At 46.1% G+C, this 15243-nt stretch overlaps 3 protein-coding genes across 12 annotated transcripts in view; 1 reads left to right on the plus strand and 2 right to left on the minus strand.

The window, feature by feature from the left end:
• The window catches only part of MRPS16 (mitochondrial ribosomal protein S16), a 320729-nt gene that overhangs the window by 145637 nt on the left and 159849 nt on the right, over positions 1-15243 (plus strand). The gene's annotated exons all lie outside the window — the stretch shown is intronic.
• On the minus strand, positions 11-4580 carry VAMP3 (vesicle associated membrane protein 3). 2 transcript variants are annotated; one of them, XM_071449010.1, is made up of 5 exons: positions 4370-4574; positions 3132-3213; positions 1804-1962; positions 1162-1213; positions 11-432 (listed from the first exon to the last, which is right to left on the minus strand). In XM_071449010.1, coding segments are annotated over exons 1-5 (315 nt in total). In that variant the 5' UTR covers positions 4372-4574; the 3' UTR covers positions 11-412. The 2 variants fall into 2 exon arrangements, with proteins under 2 accessions (XP_071305111.1, XP_071305112.1); XM_071449011.1 differs by lacking the exons at positions 11-432; positions 1162-1213 and adding an exon at positions 1332-1493 and having other exon boundaries at positions 4370-4580.
• CAMTA1 (calmodulin binding transcription activator 1) overlaps positions 6245-15243 on the minus strand; it is a 248296-nt gene continuing 239297 nt past the window's right edge. For all 9 annotated transcript variants that reach the window (XM_071449111.1, XM_071449110.1, XM_071449115.1 and 6 more), the window contains one exon: positions 6245-9763. In XM_071449111.1, coding sequence (XP_071305212.1) covers positions 9700-9763 — 64 coding nt within the window. In that variant the 3' untranslated portion in view covers positions 6245-9699. The remainder of the gene's footprint in view (positions 9764-15243) is intronic.

The raw sequence follows: 15243 nt of genomic DNA on the forward strand, positions 1-15243 counted from the left end.
GAGGCGGAGGCGGGGTCGGAGCCGCTTTATTGGAGGAGACCGCGCGCGGGGGGCGGGGCCAGCGCGGGCGGAGGCGCCGCCCCGCCCCTCACGCGGCGCCGCACGCGGCCCCCGTGCGCGCGCATGCCCCGCCGCCACGTGCGGCGCCCGCCCCGCCCCTGGGCGTGGTCGGGGCGAGGGGCGGGGGCGAGGGGCGGGGCCCGGGCCACGGAGGCGCCGTGAGCTGTGCTGGTTAGTAATTAATGACAGGAGTGTCTTAAGGCCACCAGTAAAGTTAGTTAACGTCTCGATAATCAAAATAGGTTTGCTTTAAACAGCAGTAAACGGACTGAGAAGGCAGCAGGTTTGAAGTGGAGAGGCTGAAGTAGATTCCCAAAGGCACCTTCAGTTGAATTGAGTTTCTTCTTGTAATTCATGAATACGCACTCCAGACTACAATGAGAAGAAAGAGGTTGGATGATGTCCTTCAGCCCCTCACCATACCAGTCCTGCCTTTTACGAATTTAAGATAATAAAGATAAATCCCTCTTAAATCCCTTAAATCTAAGAATTTGCCTGTGTTGGTTTTCTAAGTTGTATCTCTGATTTCAGTGGTTACTACTGTGTTTGTTACTGTTACAGCACAAACTTAAAAACTTTGTCTTCCCTTTAAACCCTTGGCAGTTAGGAGGACTTCAAAGACTGAGCCATTCCATCCCTGGCTCTCCACCCTAACCCAACATTAGTCTCATTTCACCAGCAGCCAAACCTCTACTCAAAGGCTCCCTGGTACAGCAGTGCACTCTTAACTGCCACAAAAAAGCAGTAAGCCAAGGCAGATGATAACAGCTCTCAGACAAGGACGGAGTGTGGAATCTCATGTTACACTTCTGCAGCTGTAAAATAAACCCAGGGCTGTTCCTGGTTTCCAAGCCCTTGCTGTTTTCACTTTCACCTTTGTCACCCTCAGGCATCATTGAGATTCCAGTACTGGGGCTCCCACGTTATCACAGTTTGCCACTCACTGCATGCAATTGCTTTTAAATCCATCACTGCTATTTCAAATTCATGTTGGATATATTTCCATCTGAGTATTCTGCCTTTGCTTAAACTGTACCAGTCAACAAATTAACACTATCCATTCCAAATCTAGAAAAAAATCCCTATTTTGGTCAAACTTACCAATAATGATGATGATGATAATGACAACAACACCTATCAATATTGCCCACATCTGTGAAAAAAAAAGACATACAACACTTACTACACCAAGTGGCCCTCAGGGAACAGGAAAACAGCCCCTGCAAGGGACTTTCATCACTCTTTGTCAGATCTAACGTGGCAAGCAAAGGTTCTTGAGTCAGCAAGCTCAATCCACTACTAGCACTCAGAGATGGCAGGCCATGCACACAGGCACACAGAGCAATAAGGGTTTCTCCACAAAAAGCTTGTCCCAGGTGAATGCACAAGCTGTTCTGTTACTCACCAAAGATGGTTCCAACCTTTGGCAACAGCTACAAGTACAGGAGTCTGAGTGAGCTTCTTCCACTTTCTAATACTTCCCACACATTAATTCAAGCTATGCATTTTTAGCCTTTTCTTCTTGTTTCTCAAGATTACTGACATGCTTCCCCTCTGGCCATTATCAGACAAGACCCTGCCTAGGGCAGCACAGCCAGTAACACAGCTGCTTGTTACTTTAATGCCATGCTTTAAAAACTAGATGCTGTGGCTTCAAAACCATTGCCTAAACACCTTCTGCCTTTTGAGACACGAACTGTGAGAGTGTTCCAGGCACAGTGCAGGCACTCCAGCCAAGGTTACCTTGCAGTTCTTCCACCAGTACTTCCTCTTCAGCTTGGCTGCGCTGGTCTCGAACTGGGAGGCTCCTGCTTGCAGAGCATCAGCTCGGTCATCCAGCTCGGACAGCTTCTGATCCCGCTCCAGAACCTTGTCCACGTTCACCCTCATGATGTCAACAACCTGCAGCAGTTCAGTGCTTACAGTGAGTGACCACACAGTGCAACACAGCCACAGACAGCTCCACAAGGTACTCAGTGTTTTCTCAGAAGCAGGAGCTATTATCTGTTAGTATATGCAGCCATAACCTTAAAGAAAACTATGAGATCCACCTGTGGCTAGAAGCCCTGAAAGCCTACTTTAAAAAGTCAGTTGTGGGGGTCCCAGTTGTGGGTTTCTCTGGGTCTGGATTGAAGGCCCTTGGGACAGGAGTTCATGTTCACACTCAGGTGTTTATTATTTCTTATCAGTAAAACAGTCTCACTGCTGGGAGTTCTGCAGCTTTTCATTAGAAGGCACAAAATGGCCACAATCTCTTGGTACAAGGGCTTTTCAGACTAAACTGTCCAATTAAGAGCTGACACCTGGATTATTTCCCCTTTTAACCCAGTAACTGATCCCAAAGAGCTGCAATGCAGACTTTTCTGCCCAATTACAAAATGCCACCCAAACCCATGGAGAAGGAGGAAGAAGAAGCATGAAGAAGAAACCCAGGATGACACCCTGTGCCCTCCATCTTGCTGCCATCCACAACACACTAAAAACCCCAAAACCTCAATTTCTCACCCAGTGACACACCTGCACTGCTCTCTAGAATCTATTTCACACTTTTGTGGGTTCCAGTCTATCTTGAAGTCTGGGAAACTTTCTCCATGAATGAGGGTCAGAGTCAGTGCTGCCCTGGGGATCAGGGCACCCCAGAGCAGACACAGAAATATTCCCAGTGCCCTGGGTTTCCACAGTCAGTAGTGCTGGCATGCCTTCAAACATGGGAAAGACTTCCTGACTTGCTTCAGAAGGAGTTGAAGAATATAAACATGATGGTAAACCATGTCAAGAAATACTTGCCAGCCAGTCTGGTTTTTGGACTCCACAAAAATCACATTTGGTAGCCAGCTCTCATGGCTACTGATTAGAAAAAAGCTTGTTCTCTGTAAACAAAGGTTTTTGTCTTTACTTATGCCAAATCCTCAAGCACCAAGACTGCAGCTGATATTTGCACACTGGGAACCTCTCTTTGCTTCCCCTTCATATAATGAAGGGAAAACTGCTTTGGAAAAAAAAATATCCCTTTTAATTGCACATGGTTCCTTCAGGAAGAGATTGACACTGCTACCAGACCAGACTTTTACCTCATCTACTTGGTGCTGGGTTTGCTGAAGCCGGCGATTGCTGCCAGCAGCCATGTTTGAGCTCCCAGGGACATTGGCCGACCTGCAGTAAAGAAAGGCATCATTACACACCTGACAGTCCTGAAAACTGGGAACTTGTATCCTTGTAATAAATACAGGGCAGTTTCTTACTGGAGAAATGGTGTTTTAGCAGCTGACAGTGGGTGCAAGTCATACAGTGTCCAAAAGATCTTGCCAACAAATTGCCTGCTGTGCTAAGAGGCAGCAGTGGCTTTGTAATGAGGCAGGGACAGCTCCAACAACGCTCCAGAGGCCTCAAAGAGTGAGCAGTTTGGGCTCAGGGGTGTTCCTCTTTCCCATATGAACACAAATACTAAGTTTCAAGCAATAGTAGTTTACAAAAAATTAAATACAAAAACTTAATACTTATTATAACTATGTGATTTTCCAGCGATGCTTCTCTATTCTTTTGAAATGGTTGATATGGAGCAAGAGAAAGCACCAGAAGGAAAAAGTATTTGGAAAATACAACATGTACCTTTGGTCAGCTTTGAATTCGTAACAGAGTTGTTTTTACCATCTTTATAATGGATGCAAGAGCTTCTGCACATACTCCTCATTACCTTTTCACCAGGCCAGGTTTTTAACGTGTATCTCTAGAACTATCTGCACTCATTTCCCTTTTCCATGTTCTTAGTTCTTTTACATCAGAAGCTTGTTTAGTTTATCCTGGTACTCCAAACAGTCAAGTCCGACTATTTCCTGTACTTACACATTTGGACATTGACTTTTAACTTGCCCGTAATGAGTGCAGGCACAAGGCAGGAGCCAGGGCAAGGCTCGGACCGGCGCTGTACAGCAGTGTCACTGCTTTGGTGCCACCCTTCGGTGCCGGTCCCAGGTGAACAGGCTCGGAAATGACAGCGCTTCCTGCGAGCTTGCAAACACAGCAACGCCCGGTGCGCTGCAGGCGCTGTCCCGGCAGGGCGGGTCCTGCCCTCAGACGCTCCCGGGGCCGCGGGACAGCCGGGCCTGCGCAGCCCGGGCCAGCGCCCGCTCCCGGCCCGAGCGGCGCCTCAGGCGGGGCGGCCCAAGAACGGCCGGGCCGGGCCGGGCCTCGCCTCCGCCGTGTCCGCCCCTCCCGGAACCCCCGCCCGCGGGCCGGGCCGGACCGGGCCCTGCTCCCGCCGCCCCGGGCCCGCCCCGCTCCCCAGACCCCCCGCTCGCCCCGCACTCACATCCTGGCGGAGGGACGAGAACGGGGCCGCGGCGGCAGCGCCCGGGCGGGTCCAGCGGGAACTGCGCGCGGCGCCCCGCGCTGACGAGTCACGGGGCGGGCCCCGGGCGGGCTCAGGGCGGGATTGGAACCGGACGATGGGCGAGGGCCGGACCCGGGGCGGGCTCAGGGCGAGATTAGGACCGGGACGATGGGCGAGGGCCGGGCCCGGGGCGCGGGGCGGGGCCTGGGGCGGGGCCGTGCCCCCGCAGGCCGCGCTGTGGCCGCTGGGGGGCGCTGTGCCGGCCCTGCCCGCTCCGGACGGTGACGAGAACGGGAACGGGAACGGAGAGAGCGGCCGGGCACGGACACAAGGACACACGGGCACGGGGACGGACAGACACGGACACAGACATGGACGCACAGACAGACATGGACACACAGCCACACAGTGACAGGGGCACGGACACACGGACACACAGACATGGGCACGTCCACTCGGACACACAGCCACAGCCACGTGCATTCCGTGCTGTTGTCACTCGTGTCCGTGCAGCGCACGAGGGGGGCCGGGGGTGTCCTTGTCCCTGTCCTTTGTCCCCTGCCCCGGCTCCATGGCCGCCCGGCGGGATCCCCGCTCTTCCTGCCCGGGTCCCGGCGGGCCCGGAGCCGCACGGTGCTGTCGGTGACCGGAGCAGCCCCGGTCACACCCGGGGCTCGGTGCTGTCGGTGACCGGAGCAGCCCCGGTCACACCCGGGGCTCGGTGCTGTCGGTGACCGGAGCAGCCCCGGTCACACCTGGGGCTCGGTGCTGTCGGTGACCGGAGCAGCCCCGGTCACACCCGGGGCTCGGTGCTGCTGGCAGCGCTCCCGTAGGAGCCCCGGGGCTGCTCCGCCAGGGAACACCGGCCTCCGCTGGGAGGGAGGCACTGCCGGCCTTTGCACCAAGTGTTCTGAGTTATCTTTTCTTTTTTCCCCTCATTAAACTTTATCTCACCCCAGGCATTTTTTTCCCTCATGTTTGGTCTTCCAGTTCTCTCCCGCCACGCCCCTGGGATAAGGGAGGAGGTGCCTTCCTTCAGGACTGGGTCAACCTGCCTCGATGGTGAATAACCCAGCAATTAACAGCCATGTGAGATGGAAAAATGGGAGCAATTTGGAGAGTTAAATGCTGATTTATTCTAAAAGAGAAACATAATTAAACTTTCTCTGCAGTCAAGAAGAAACTCTCTTATTGAAGTCTCGAATTCAGTTGTGGAGCTGGGTTTTGGAAGAGCTTACTCATAATGGTACTAACACAGTCCCTGATAGACCAGATTAATTAATTTAAGCTGCTTTCAGGTTTTGCCTGCTGGGCTGGCCATGTAGTCTGGTACAAGTTTTGCTCTCGAGGGCCGGTTCATAAATAACATGAAGTTGAAGTAACATATAAGTTCATCAGTAACAGATTTGATTAGTGCAATAGTTATTGTGTCTCAGTTAATTGTATCATTAAATGTGACCTCTCAGGTTTCTGCATCAGCAGCCCTCCTGAATTCTGCCGTTTGACTCTGCTTTCTGCACATTGCAGGATTGAGCATTTTGATTCCAGCTTTATACGGTTTCTCACAAAATACCCTGGAAGTGATTGCCCACTAAAGAGGAACTGCAAACAAAGCTCTGGGGGCTGCACCTGCTCACAGGAAAGCTCTGGACTGTCACATCATAACCCCAAAGAAATCAGATGCAATATTCTTACAAGGTCCTGTAGAGCACAAACTTTTTTTTTTTTTTTTTTTTTTTTTTTTTTTTTTTTTTTTTGTGGTTCCTTAGAGTGACTACAGCAATACTTTGTCCTCAAAGTAGGATGGAAGAGATGTGTTCAGAAGAAGAGACGTGTTCAGAAGAAGGCACACACTTTGTATGGGGAAATTTTCTTTTTTAATTTACAGCAGAAAGAATATAAAGCATTCAGAAAACATTTTCCATATTTTAAGGGCAATTCAAAACATTTTGCATGGTTCCAGCAGCTGAGTTCTTCAACAGATCCATTGATTCAGTGATGCTTTACATGCACAGTTACAAAAATAAAACTTACAAAAGAGAAGACATCTATACTAGTTTTACATGCAAGTCTTGGGGACCCCCCATTGGGCACCAGCTATTGTGTGGAACTGCCATAAGCGTGCAACCAGAGAGGGGGTTCATGTTATATTCTGTATTTCTTTCACACAGTATTACTGCTGTCGAATGTGTTTCACAAAGGAGCGATTCTATTATCAGAAGACAGAAGATCTGGCTCCTGGCACTTGGGAATTTGAATTTTCCTAGAAAGCTGCACTTACTTATATCTTAGGTGAAAATGTTAAGTTCCACAACCAAGAAGAGGGTTCGAAGGAATCACTTCACTGCGGGGGAGTGCTGCTCCCTGCCCAGTGACACACACTGAAGGGTTTCTGCCCGACACAACAAAGCACTTGGGAGCTGGGCTGGCTCCGAGCATGCCAGGAGTCCTGGAGCTGTGCTGCAGAACTGCCTGCGTGCTCCACAGCCAGCACAGCCTTAAACGTTTGGCTGAAGCAGGATCTAGGTTAGTAGATACACCACCAGGCCCATGGATCTGGAAGAGTAAATTTGAAATAGCTCTGTATATTACTGAATGGTTTTCTGTAAAGACGAGGAGTTGAAACATTTCCACTGAGGTCACTACTCTTGTTAGGAACAGATCAATTCTATATTGTCACGTATTGGTTAATGGGTGCAATATTTCGGTTTCCGAATGTCAAGAGTTCTTCCAGTACTAATACAGAGCATTTCCAATTCATTCCAAAGGAGATTCTTCAGCTTCTCCTGTTCTGTTTTGGCATGAGAGGAAAATTTAATGGTTAAGGTTCCAATTGCAGACAGTAAATCAGGCCACGAGGCTGCCCACAGGCACAGTGTGAGCGCCAGGCCATTTGTTTTGCTTTTTTCCCTTTTTTTTTAAAATTGAATCAGGTCATAAAGCAGCAGTTCAGAAATGTACAAGAGAATTCTGATAATGAGCTATAGCACATCTACTGTAATTCAATGCTGGCAGTGAAAAGAAGTAATTAAAAACAGGTACAATTATAGAAAAGGCACCAAGAGCACTGACCCCAGTTTTTTTGCCACAATCTTTGTTTTTACTCTTCTTTTAAAGACACCAGTTTCAAAGCTTCCTATGTGTGAATATTTTTTGGCTTCACAACAAGCCTTGCGTTTAAACATTGCAGTTGGTGGCCGGGATCAAGCAAGAACAACTATTCCAAAACTAACAATCTCAAATTTACACAAGTTCATTCAGAAATTTTAAACTGCCACGAGCGAGACAAACAGACAGGAGCAGTTTCTGATCTCAGACACATGTACGTGACCCACAAGTAATGACACGGACTTCAGGAGTTTCTTCCCTTACATTCCTGTGTAATGAAGATCAGAACTGGTTCCCATTGTTGAGAATCTGTGACAGTTTTAAATTAGTAGCTCAATTTAAAAAAAATCTAATTTCTTTGGCTCCTCACTATGTGGAAATAGCAATATACCATGACACCCCTACAGGATCAGTTTGCATCTTTTTTTTTTAAGTTTTACTTAATTTTTTAAAATTTTTTGTGCAATTTTTATTACATTTTCTGACTTCCAGCAGGAGATATGAAAATGTGAAACATATTTTCTACTTTCGTACTATTTATTTATTTTTTTTCATTTTATGTTCATTCTAAGTGTTCTTTATTGGAGTGAGTGTATGGTGTTAAGCTAGATACGGTTTTTGTACTCTTATGATTATCTGCTTTGCAAAAGTAACTTAATTTTCTTAAGCAATATTAGCATTCACATTACTTGGCACCATTGGCAAAAAAAAAAAAGAAAAAAAAAAAGACGGGGGTAAAAAAAAAAGAAGGAAGGAATACATAAATTAAACCCAACTGAACCAAACTCCTGGTAGCCAAAATCAAATGTAAACATATCCTTTTTTTCTTTTTTTTTTTTTTTTAAAGTAATGTTGCTCTGCCTTTTTTTTCCTAAGTCTAAATACAGTAGCTCTTTTTTGCCATTTAGTCATGCTTTAGCAAAAATGTTCTTCTAAAGAACATTTAAAATAAAGTTTCTTATAGTGAAATAAAGTTTTTGTTTCATTTTACAGACCATAGCCACTAATGCTTTGCTTTGTTCATTTCTTTTTCTTGAGTTCATGCACATATCTCTTTAATATATACAATATGTACAAACAATACATCCACACTCTTCTCGTTCATTCAGACAAAACTATACAAATAATAATTTTATCTTGCCAAGTTATTGACCCTTTGTGAATAAAATATTTAGTAATTAATCAATATATTCCCTTTCAAATATTTTTTTCTCATTTTCCATTTCTACCTTCTATATATACAGAAACTGCCCAGATTTTGATGAAGTAGCCAAAATAAGAAATTTACTGGCCAGAATGCAGCACCACTGATCTTTAGGTGGCATAAAATGTCCAGGCAACATATGTACGTGACTCTGCAAAATGACAAGAGGTTTGACAAGTACATAAGAGAAAAAGCTACATGTTTTACAAATTATTTGAGAACTTAATTAAAACAATAGTACATGAAGGTAAGGCTAGAAAATAAAGTGCTGAATATGAGAGAAAGTACATGACAGTTGATATGTTTGCAGGTTCTAGTAAAAATACAAAAAAAAAAAAAAGTGTAAAACTTGCTTAAGCTGCTCTCTCCATTCCTCATGCAATACCCGTGTCTCTCATCCACCAAACCCCTCCTGTAAGTTCCCACGGGATGTATTAAAAACCTGCAGATTTAAAAAGTTGCATTAAGTGTGCTGTAGAGGTTTAAATAAAACACAAAGGACAGGAGTGCGAAGGAAATGAGGATGCATGGACCCAATAAAGATGTACTGATCTAAGCCCCTCCACTGAGACTCTCAAAGCTTCAGTTTCTTGGAGATGACTGACAGGTGCAGGAACAGCATTCTTGTGTTGCTTGTGCATTCCCACCTTTTCTGAACAATATTTTTGGTATAATATTTGTACAGTTCCACATGTTGTTTAATACAGCCCTATATGAAAAGGATAATTAATTAATCGCTTCTTCCTTCCTCCTCGGAGAATGAAGCAACTCACGATTTCCTCCTGGTGTCTTGTTTTCCCCACGATCCAACAGAAGATTGAGTTCCAAGATGTCTTGCTGAACAAATTAAAAGTTGTCCATGAAAGTGCAAATGCAATGACCAAAACATTACTGTTAAAATCCTGCAGCTGGTATTTCCAGAACTGCAGTGGGTATTTTTGTTGTTGTTGCATGTCTCTGCTAAAAACAGAAAATGAAAACAGTCTGAAAAGCAATGTCACATTGCTACGGGATGCTGCTGCGTATCTTCAAGTTCCTTGGCCTTTTTCAATTCTTTCACTCTGAAAAAACAAAGAGGAGCTATGTAACACTTCTACTACAAATCTCTTGAAGACAGAACAATCAAAGTGATTCATCACTGCCGTGCAGAAGAGGCAGCTCCCAGAGACACGAGAGGAAGGCAACACCTTCCCAACACCATAAACAGCTGGAAGTGCAAGAACAGGCCACTGGGGATCCCAGACAAAAACCTTTGGGGAGACACACTTGGTTCCACTGCTTTTCCCCAGTACTGGGATTAATTCTGGTGTCAGCCTGGTCCCTTGGGGTTCCCTGGACTGCTGGTCCCTGCCTGACCCTGCAGCTGCTCACAGCAAAGGGGTGACCTTTGTTCAGTGCTGCTCCTTTTCTCCACTCAGTGCTCAGGCAGGGGAAGATCCCTCTGTCCAGCTTGGAAAGGAAGCCTGGAGTGTACAGAGAACCTCACATGAGGAAGTGCTCATGTACAAGCACAAGAACCAGTATGGGTGTGAAGAAAGGCATTTTGTTTCTCAAGTTCTCCAGCTGCTGTGCCCCTGTTTATCAAGCTGTTGGCAGCGTGCTGTGTGCTGTCCCAGCAGTGCAGGATGCTGTGTGCCAAGGGAGATGAACCTGCAGTGTGGAAGTCACTCCTCCTAGATGTGGCCAGTTCTCAGTTTTCCCAAATGCATGCCATAATTACCTCCTCTAACTCATCAACACAAGAACTAAGCCATCACTGAAAGGTGACAGAATTAAAAATTCAATTAAAGGTTGAAAAGAAGGCAATCATTTCAATCCCATCAAGTGGAACAGAGCTCTGCACTGGAGCTGGGGCAGCAGGAATCCTTCTGCTCAGGCTGAGAGCCTGGCTGTGTGCAGTGCAAAGGAGCCAGATCAAATCCAAAGGCATTTTCCTGTGCTGCCCCAAAGGTGCCCAGCTGTGCTTGGGCTGGCCCTGCCTCCCCTTGCAAGCAATTCCTCTGCACTGAGATCCCTTTGCCACCTGCCTCCACGTGTCTTCCCTCTGCTCCTGCAAGGGGAAGTCCCCTGCAAAAGGAGATTACAGCAAAAATAATAGAAAAGGTGATTTAGCTAAGCCTGTACAGGGCTCAAGTGCTCATGTGAGGCTGCAAAAACTTGAAAGGACAAGTAACAAAGGTTTAGTACAAAAAACAGTGTCAGAGATGCAAGTCTGTGTAAGGCAACCAGCTACAAGTGAAAGAATGTAACAAATCCCAAGTAAATAAAAGTAAAAAAACACATCAGGAGAGCTGAGCAGCAGCAGTGACAGTTTGTAGCTACTGTGCACAGACTCACACCCACACATCTTTTGGCTCTTGCACCAGCCTGCTAATTAAGGATAGAATGAAGGCTATAAATTGATCTCTATAAATACACCTCCATCTCACCATTTTATTTATTCATTTTTCTGCATGTACTATTAGTCAGAAGCACAGTGAAAAGGGAGCTGGCTGCATTTACCTCTGTTTTAGCTGACTCAAAGGCTCTGGCACTCAAATGCATTCTCAGTATTTGTGAAATGTGGCCAACAGGGGTCAAATCAGACTAACCTGTCTGCAGGTTAGACCTTTGTTAATTATTCTAATTCTTTTGGAGAATATCATGTATGGAAGGAAAGACAGAGGGCTCTGCTAGGCAAATGCACACAGTGGGTGTGTTCAGGGTCTGAAGGCACTGATATTCCTGAAATCCAAGCCCAGCAGAGCAGCCCAGCAGGTGCCAAGCAGTGCTCTGGTCCCAGGCTAAGGGAGGGACAGGGCAGCAACAGCACCAGGGGCTCTCGGCTCTTGCCTGGACAGTGCCACGCTGAGATTGTTCTGTACAGAAAAATCTCCTTTGGGAAGATTTTGGCTCTACACAGGCTGGGGTCTAAAAGAGCCTGCTGACATTAAGAGGCTCCAGCACGGCACAGAAGGCAGCACAAGCCTCTAAGTTTGTTCTCTAAGAGTTCTAAGATCACTGGGGTTCTATATGCTGGGTACAGCCAGATCCCCTTTTCATTGCAGGAAACACAGGAGGGCTGACACAGTAAGCCAAACAGTGACAAATGACAAATTACTCATCTCCAGTATTTCTAGTTTTATTTTCTTGGGGCAGAAAAGCAGCCTCTCCCTTGAATTTTTAAGTAATATTTCTAGTAGTGCAGCATTTAGAAGCAGGAGAGCCAGAATCCCTGGTGCTGTGCTAGAAAAGATGTTGTGCCTCTGTGCAAGGGACAATTTTTAAAGCTTAGATTAGCTGTGTTTAAGGTACCACCAATTAATGCATGATTTGCAGTGCAACTTCCAAGTGTTTTCTGTTGCACCTCAGTACTGTAATGTAAAATTAACCTGTTATTACAGATCTCTCACTGAGAACATGCACATTGAGTAAGCTGGTGGCTCTTAGTGAGACATGCTATTCCTTACTTCAGCACTTCACATGCAAGGGCTACACTAACAAAGCACTTCCACTGAAGAATGCAAGACATGCTTTGCTGCAAACTTCAACCTACAGCATGCAATATCTGCACTGGTGCACAACTATTGCATCTGTTTGCCTGGAACACACATGCCAACAGAAGTTAATTACTGCAGCACTCAGCATTTGCACTAAAACAGCTCCTGGTTCAGAAACAGAGAATCACAGAATCATAGAACGTAAAGGGTTGGAAGGGACCTCAAAATCTTGTAGCCCCAACTCCCCTGCCATGGGCAGGGACACCTTCCACTCTCCCAGGGTGCTCAAGGCCATATCCAACCTGGCCTTGAACACATCCAGGGATGGGGCAGCCACAGCTTCTCTGGGTAACTTATTGCAGTGTCTCATAATCCTCACAGGAAAAAAAAAAAAAATTCTTAATATCTCAACTAAAATCCTCTGTCACCCTAGTTTTTTAAGATTTTCTAAACCTTCTGATGTTGACATTCTTGTAGTGAACTTTCTCACACCCTTTCTGTAAATAACTCATTGTTTTGCATTCCTTTATAGAAGAAGAGAGAGTTGATAGACTGTTAGTTTGACCAGTGTCATTGGAGAGGTGGCACTGTCACCCTCCAATCCGCTGTCACTTTTAGAAAACTATAAATGTTGGAGTCAGAAAATAAACTTCCCTTTTTTCCTTGACCTTGAAAACAGCAATGGGTGCTTGTGTTCTTTCGTGTCCTATAGTGACAATCTCCCTCTTTCAATTTGTATCAGGTACTCCTCACCCTATCACTACAGTTCTGGATGAAAAGTCCCTTTTCAGGTTCCCTGTGGCATCCTCCACACACTGGAAGGTGCTGTGAGGTCTCCACACAACCTTTTCTTCTCCAGGCTGAGCAGCCCCAATTTTCTCAGCCTGTCTTTGTAGGAGAGGTGCTCCAGTCCTCTCTTACCAACTTCACAGCATTCTTTGGACTTGCTCCAACAGTTCCATGTCCTTCTCTTGTTGGGGACACCAGAACTGTGTGCAGGTCTGACAAGAGCAGAGTAGAGGGTGAGAATCCCCTCCTCCCCTGCTGGCCATGCTCCTTTGGGTGCAGCCCAGGACACAAATGGTTTCTGGGCTGGGAGCACTCAGTGCCAGCTCAGGGGGAGTTTCTCATCAACCATGACCCAAGTTTTTCTCCACAAGGCTGTTTTCAATCACTTCTCCACCCAGCCTGTCTGTGTGTGTGACTGCCCAGACCCAGGTGTAGGACCTTGCCCTTGACTCTGCTCCTGAGGTTCACACAGCCCCACCTCTCCAGCCTGCCCAGGTCCCTCTGGATCCAGCCCTTCCCTCCCACACAGCTCAGGGGTGTCAGCAAACTCACTGAGGGTGCCCTCAATCCCCTGGCCATGGCACTGACCAAGATGTTGAACAGTATCAGCCCCACTATGCCCCCACTCATCACTGGCCTCCACCTGGACCATAAACCCCTGACCACAGCTCTCTGCACGTGGCCAACCAGCCAGTTCTTCATCCACCCACTGGTCCATCCTCAAAACCACGTTCCCCCAATTTAGAGACAAGGATGTCACATGGGGTAGAGTCAAACACTTTGCATTTGCAACACTTTCCTTGGTCAGGTGGGATTTACATCATTTACATGCAGGTGTAATAATTACTGCTGAAAAACACAGACACAAAACAGTACAGAATTTCCCTAAAGGTATAAACTGAAATCTGCCACAGGTACATTACTGAAAGATGCTATTTAGGATGTAATGGCTTAAAACAAACCCTGCATTCCATAGCATTTACACATTTAGGCCTCAAGATGATAAGCACCCAAATTCACTAAGCTACCATATTTTTTTTAAATTATCTAACCATATTTTTTAATTTATCTACCATATTTTTTAAAATTATCTAACAAAATTTTTTGCAATTGTCTCTTTGTTCAATGCAATAGTGTGTGTGTCCCACTGCAGGTGGGAGTGCAGGTAGGTACTGTGAGTCCTTTATTCCATTAACACACTGCCTGGTAGATATGGAAACTTGCAGTCTGCAGCTCTCAGTCTCTCCTCCTCTCTCCAGAGCTGGCCCTGGGATGCCAGGGAAGTTCTTCCTTCTCCTTGGCTCATCATGGGCTCTGCAGCAGGCACAGACAAATAAACTGAAATACCTCCAAATGGTACCAAAAATGGAACCAGGCCAGAGTGTCACTGGGAAGTTCTGAGGTGTTACTGTGAACACCATGCTGCTTCCTCAAACCATGATAAACAGGAGGTGCCAGTGTACGCACCAAGGTAATCATTATCTGAAATGCTTTGTCAAGAGAACCTAAAAATAATTGTCTTCAACCATTTCTTTCTTGGATAGCCTGCACTGCAGCCTTTCTTGTGTCTTAGAAGTTCTTTCAGTCTTTTCTTAACTCTTCTTGAGTTCCTCACTCAGTGGCATTTGATTTAATTACAACAACAGCAGGGACTGGTATTCCTCTTCATTAATACCCAGTGTAATAAACCCTCAAAATTTTCAACTGCAGTTAAAAAATACAGGTTGACCAGGGAAGAATTTTGGACAAATTAGGACCCTTGAGAATAGAAATCCTCTAAGTGCTGCTAGGAGAGATTTTAAGTGAACAATATAGCACTGCCTTCATGCTACAAGGCAATCTTCTTTGGGTAACATTTTTCCAGTCTTAAACTGAGGCAGGGAAGAGAACCAAAGTGTAGCATTTGCAGTTACAAGCATTAATAAACTGCTGCAAGGAAAAGAACACTGCTGGGATTTACAGAATTGAACAGCAGAAAGAATGTTCTTAGAGAAGATGTTTCAACCCAGTTTGGTAGATTTGCAGTGAGATTATTTTTTTAAACAACAGAGGAAACGAGGGCAATGGAAGTGACAGCAGCAGGCCAGGTGCTGCTGGATGGTTGCAAACCTCTCCAGGAGTCTACAAGCTCTGTCACACTGGTTTGGATCACTTCTGGGAGAGCCTCCCTGAGCTGAATGAGGGCTGGAGTCAGAACAGCTCAAGTGATGCCCAGAATGGAAAACAGACCCTGACTTTTGCAGGTCTCCAAACAAAAAGCACCATCCTATGCC

Source organism: Agelaius tricolor, unplaced genomic scaffold (genome assembly GCF_023055355.1).
Source record: "Agelaius tricolor isolate 1412-34295 unplaced genomic scaffold, bAgeTri1.0.p SCAF_28, whole genome shotgun sequence".
NCBI lineage: Eukaryota > Metazoa > Chordata > Aves > Passeriformes > Icteridae > Agelaius > Agelaius tricolor.

Coding starts and splice junctions, on each gene's coding strand:
- VAMP3 (XM_071449010.1), bottom strand. Junction 1,963..3,131: donor CCCAGCACCAAGTAGATGAG/GTAAAAGTCTGG, acceptor GAACTGCTGCAG/GTTGTTGACATCATGAGGGT. Junction 433..1,161: donor TATCATCATCATCATTATTG/GTAAGTTTGACC, acceptor TTCTCATTGTAG/TCTGGAGTGCGTATTCATGA.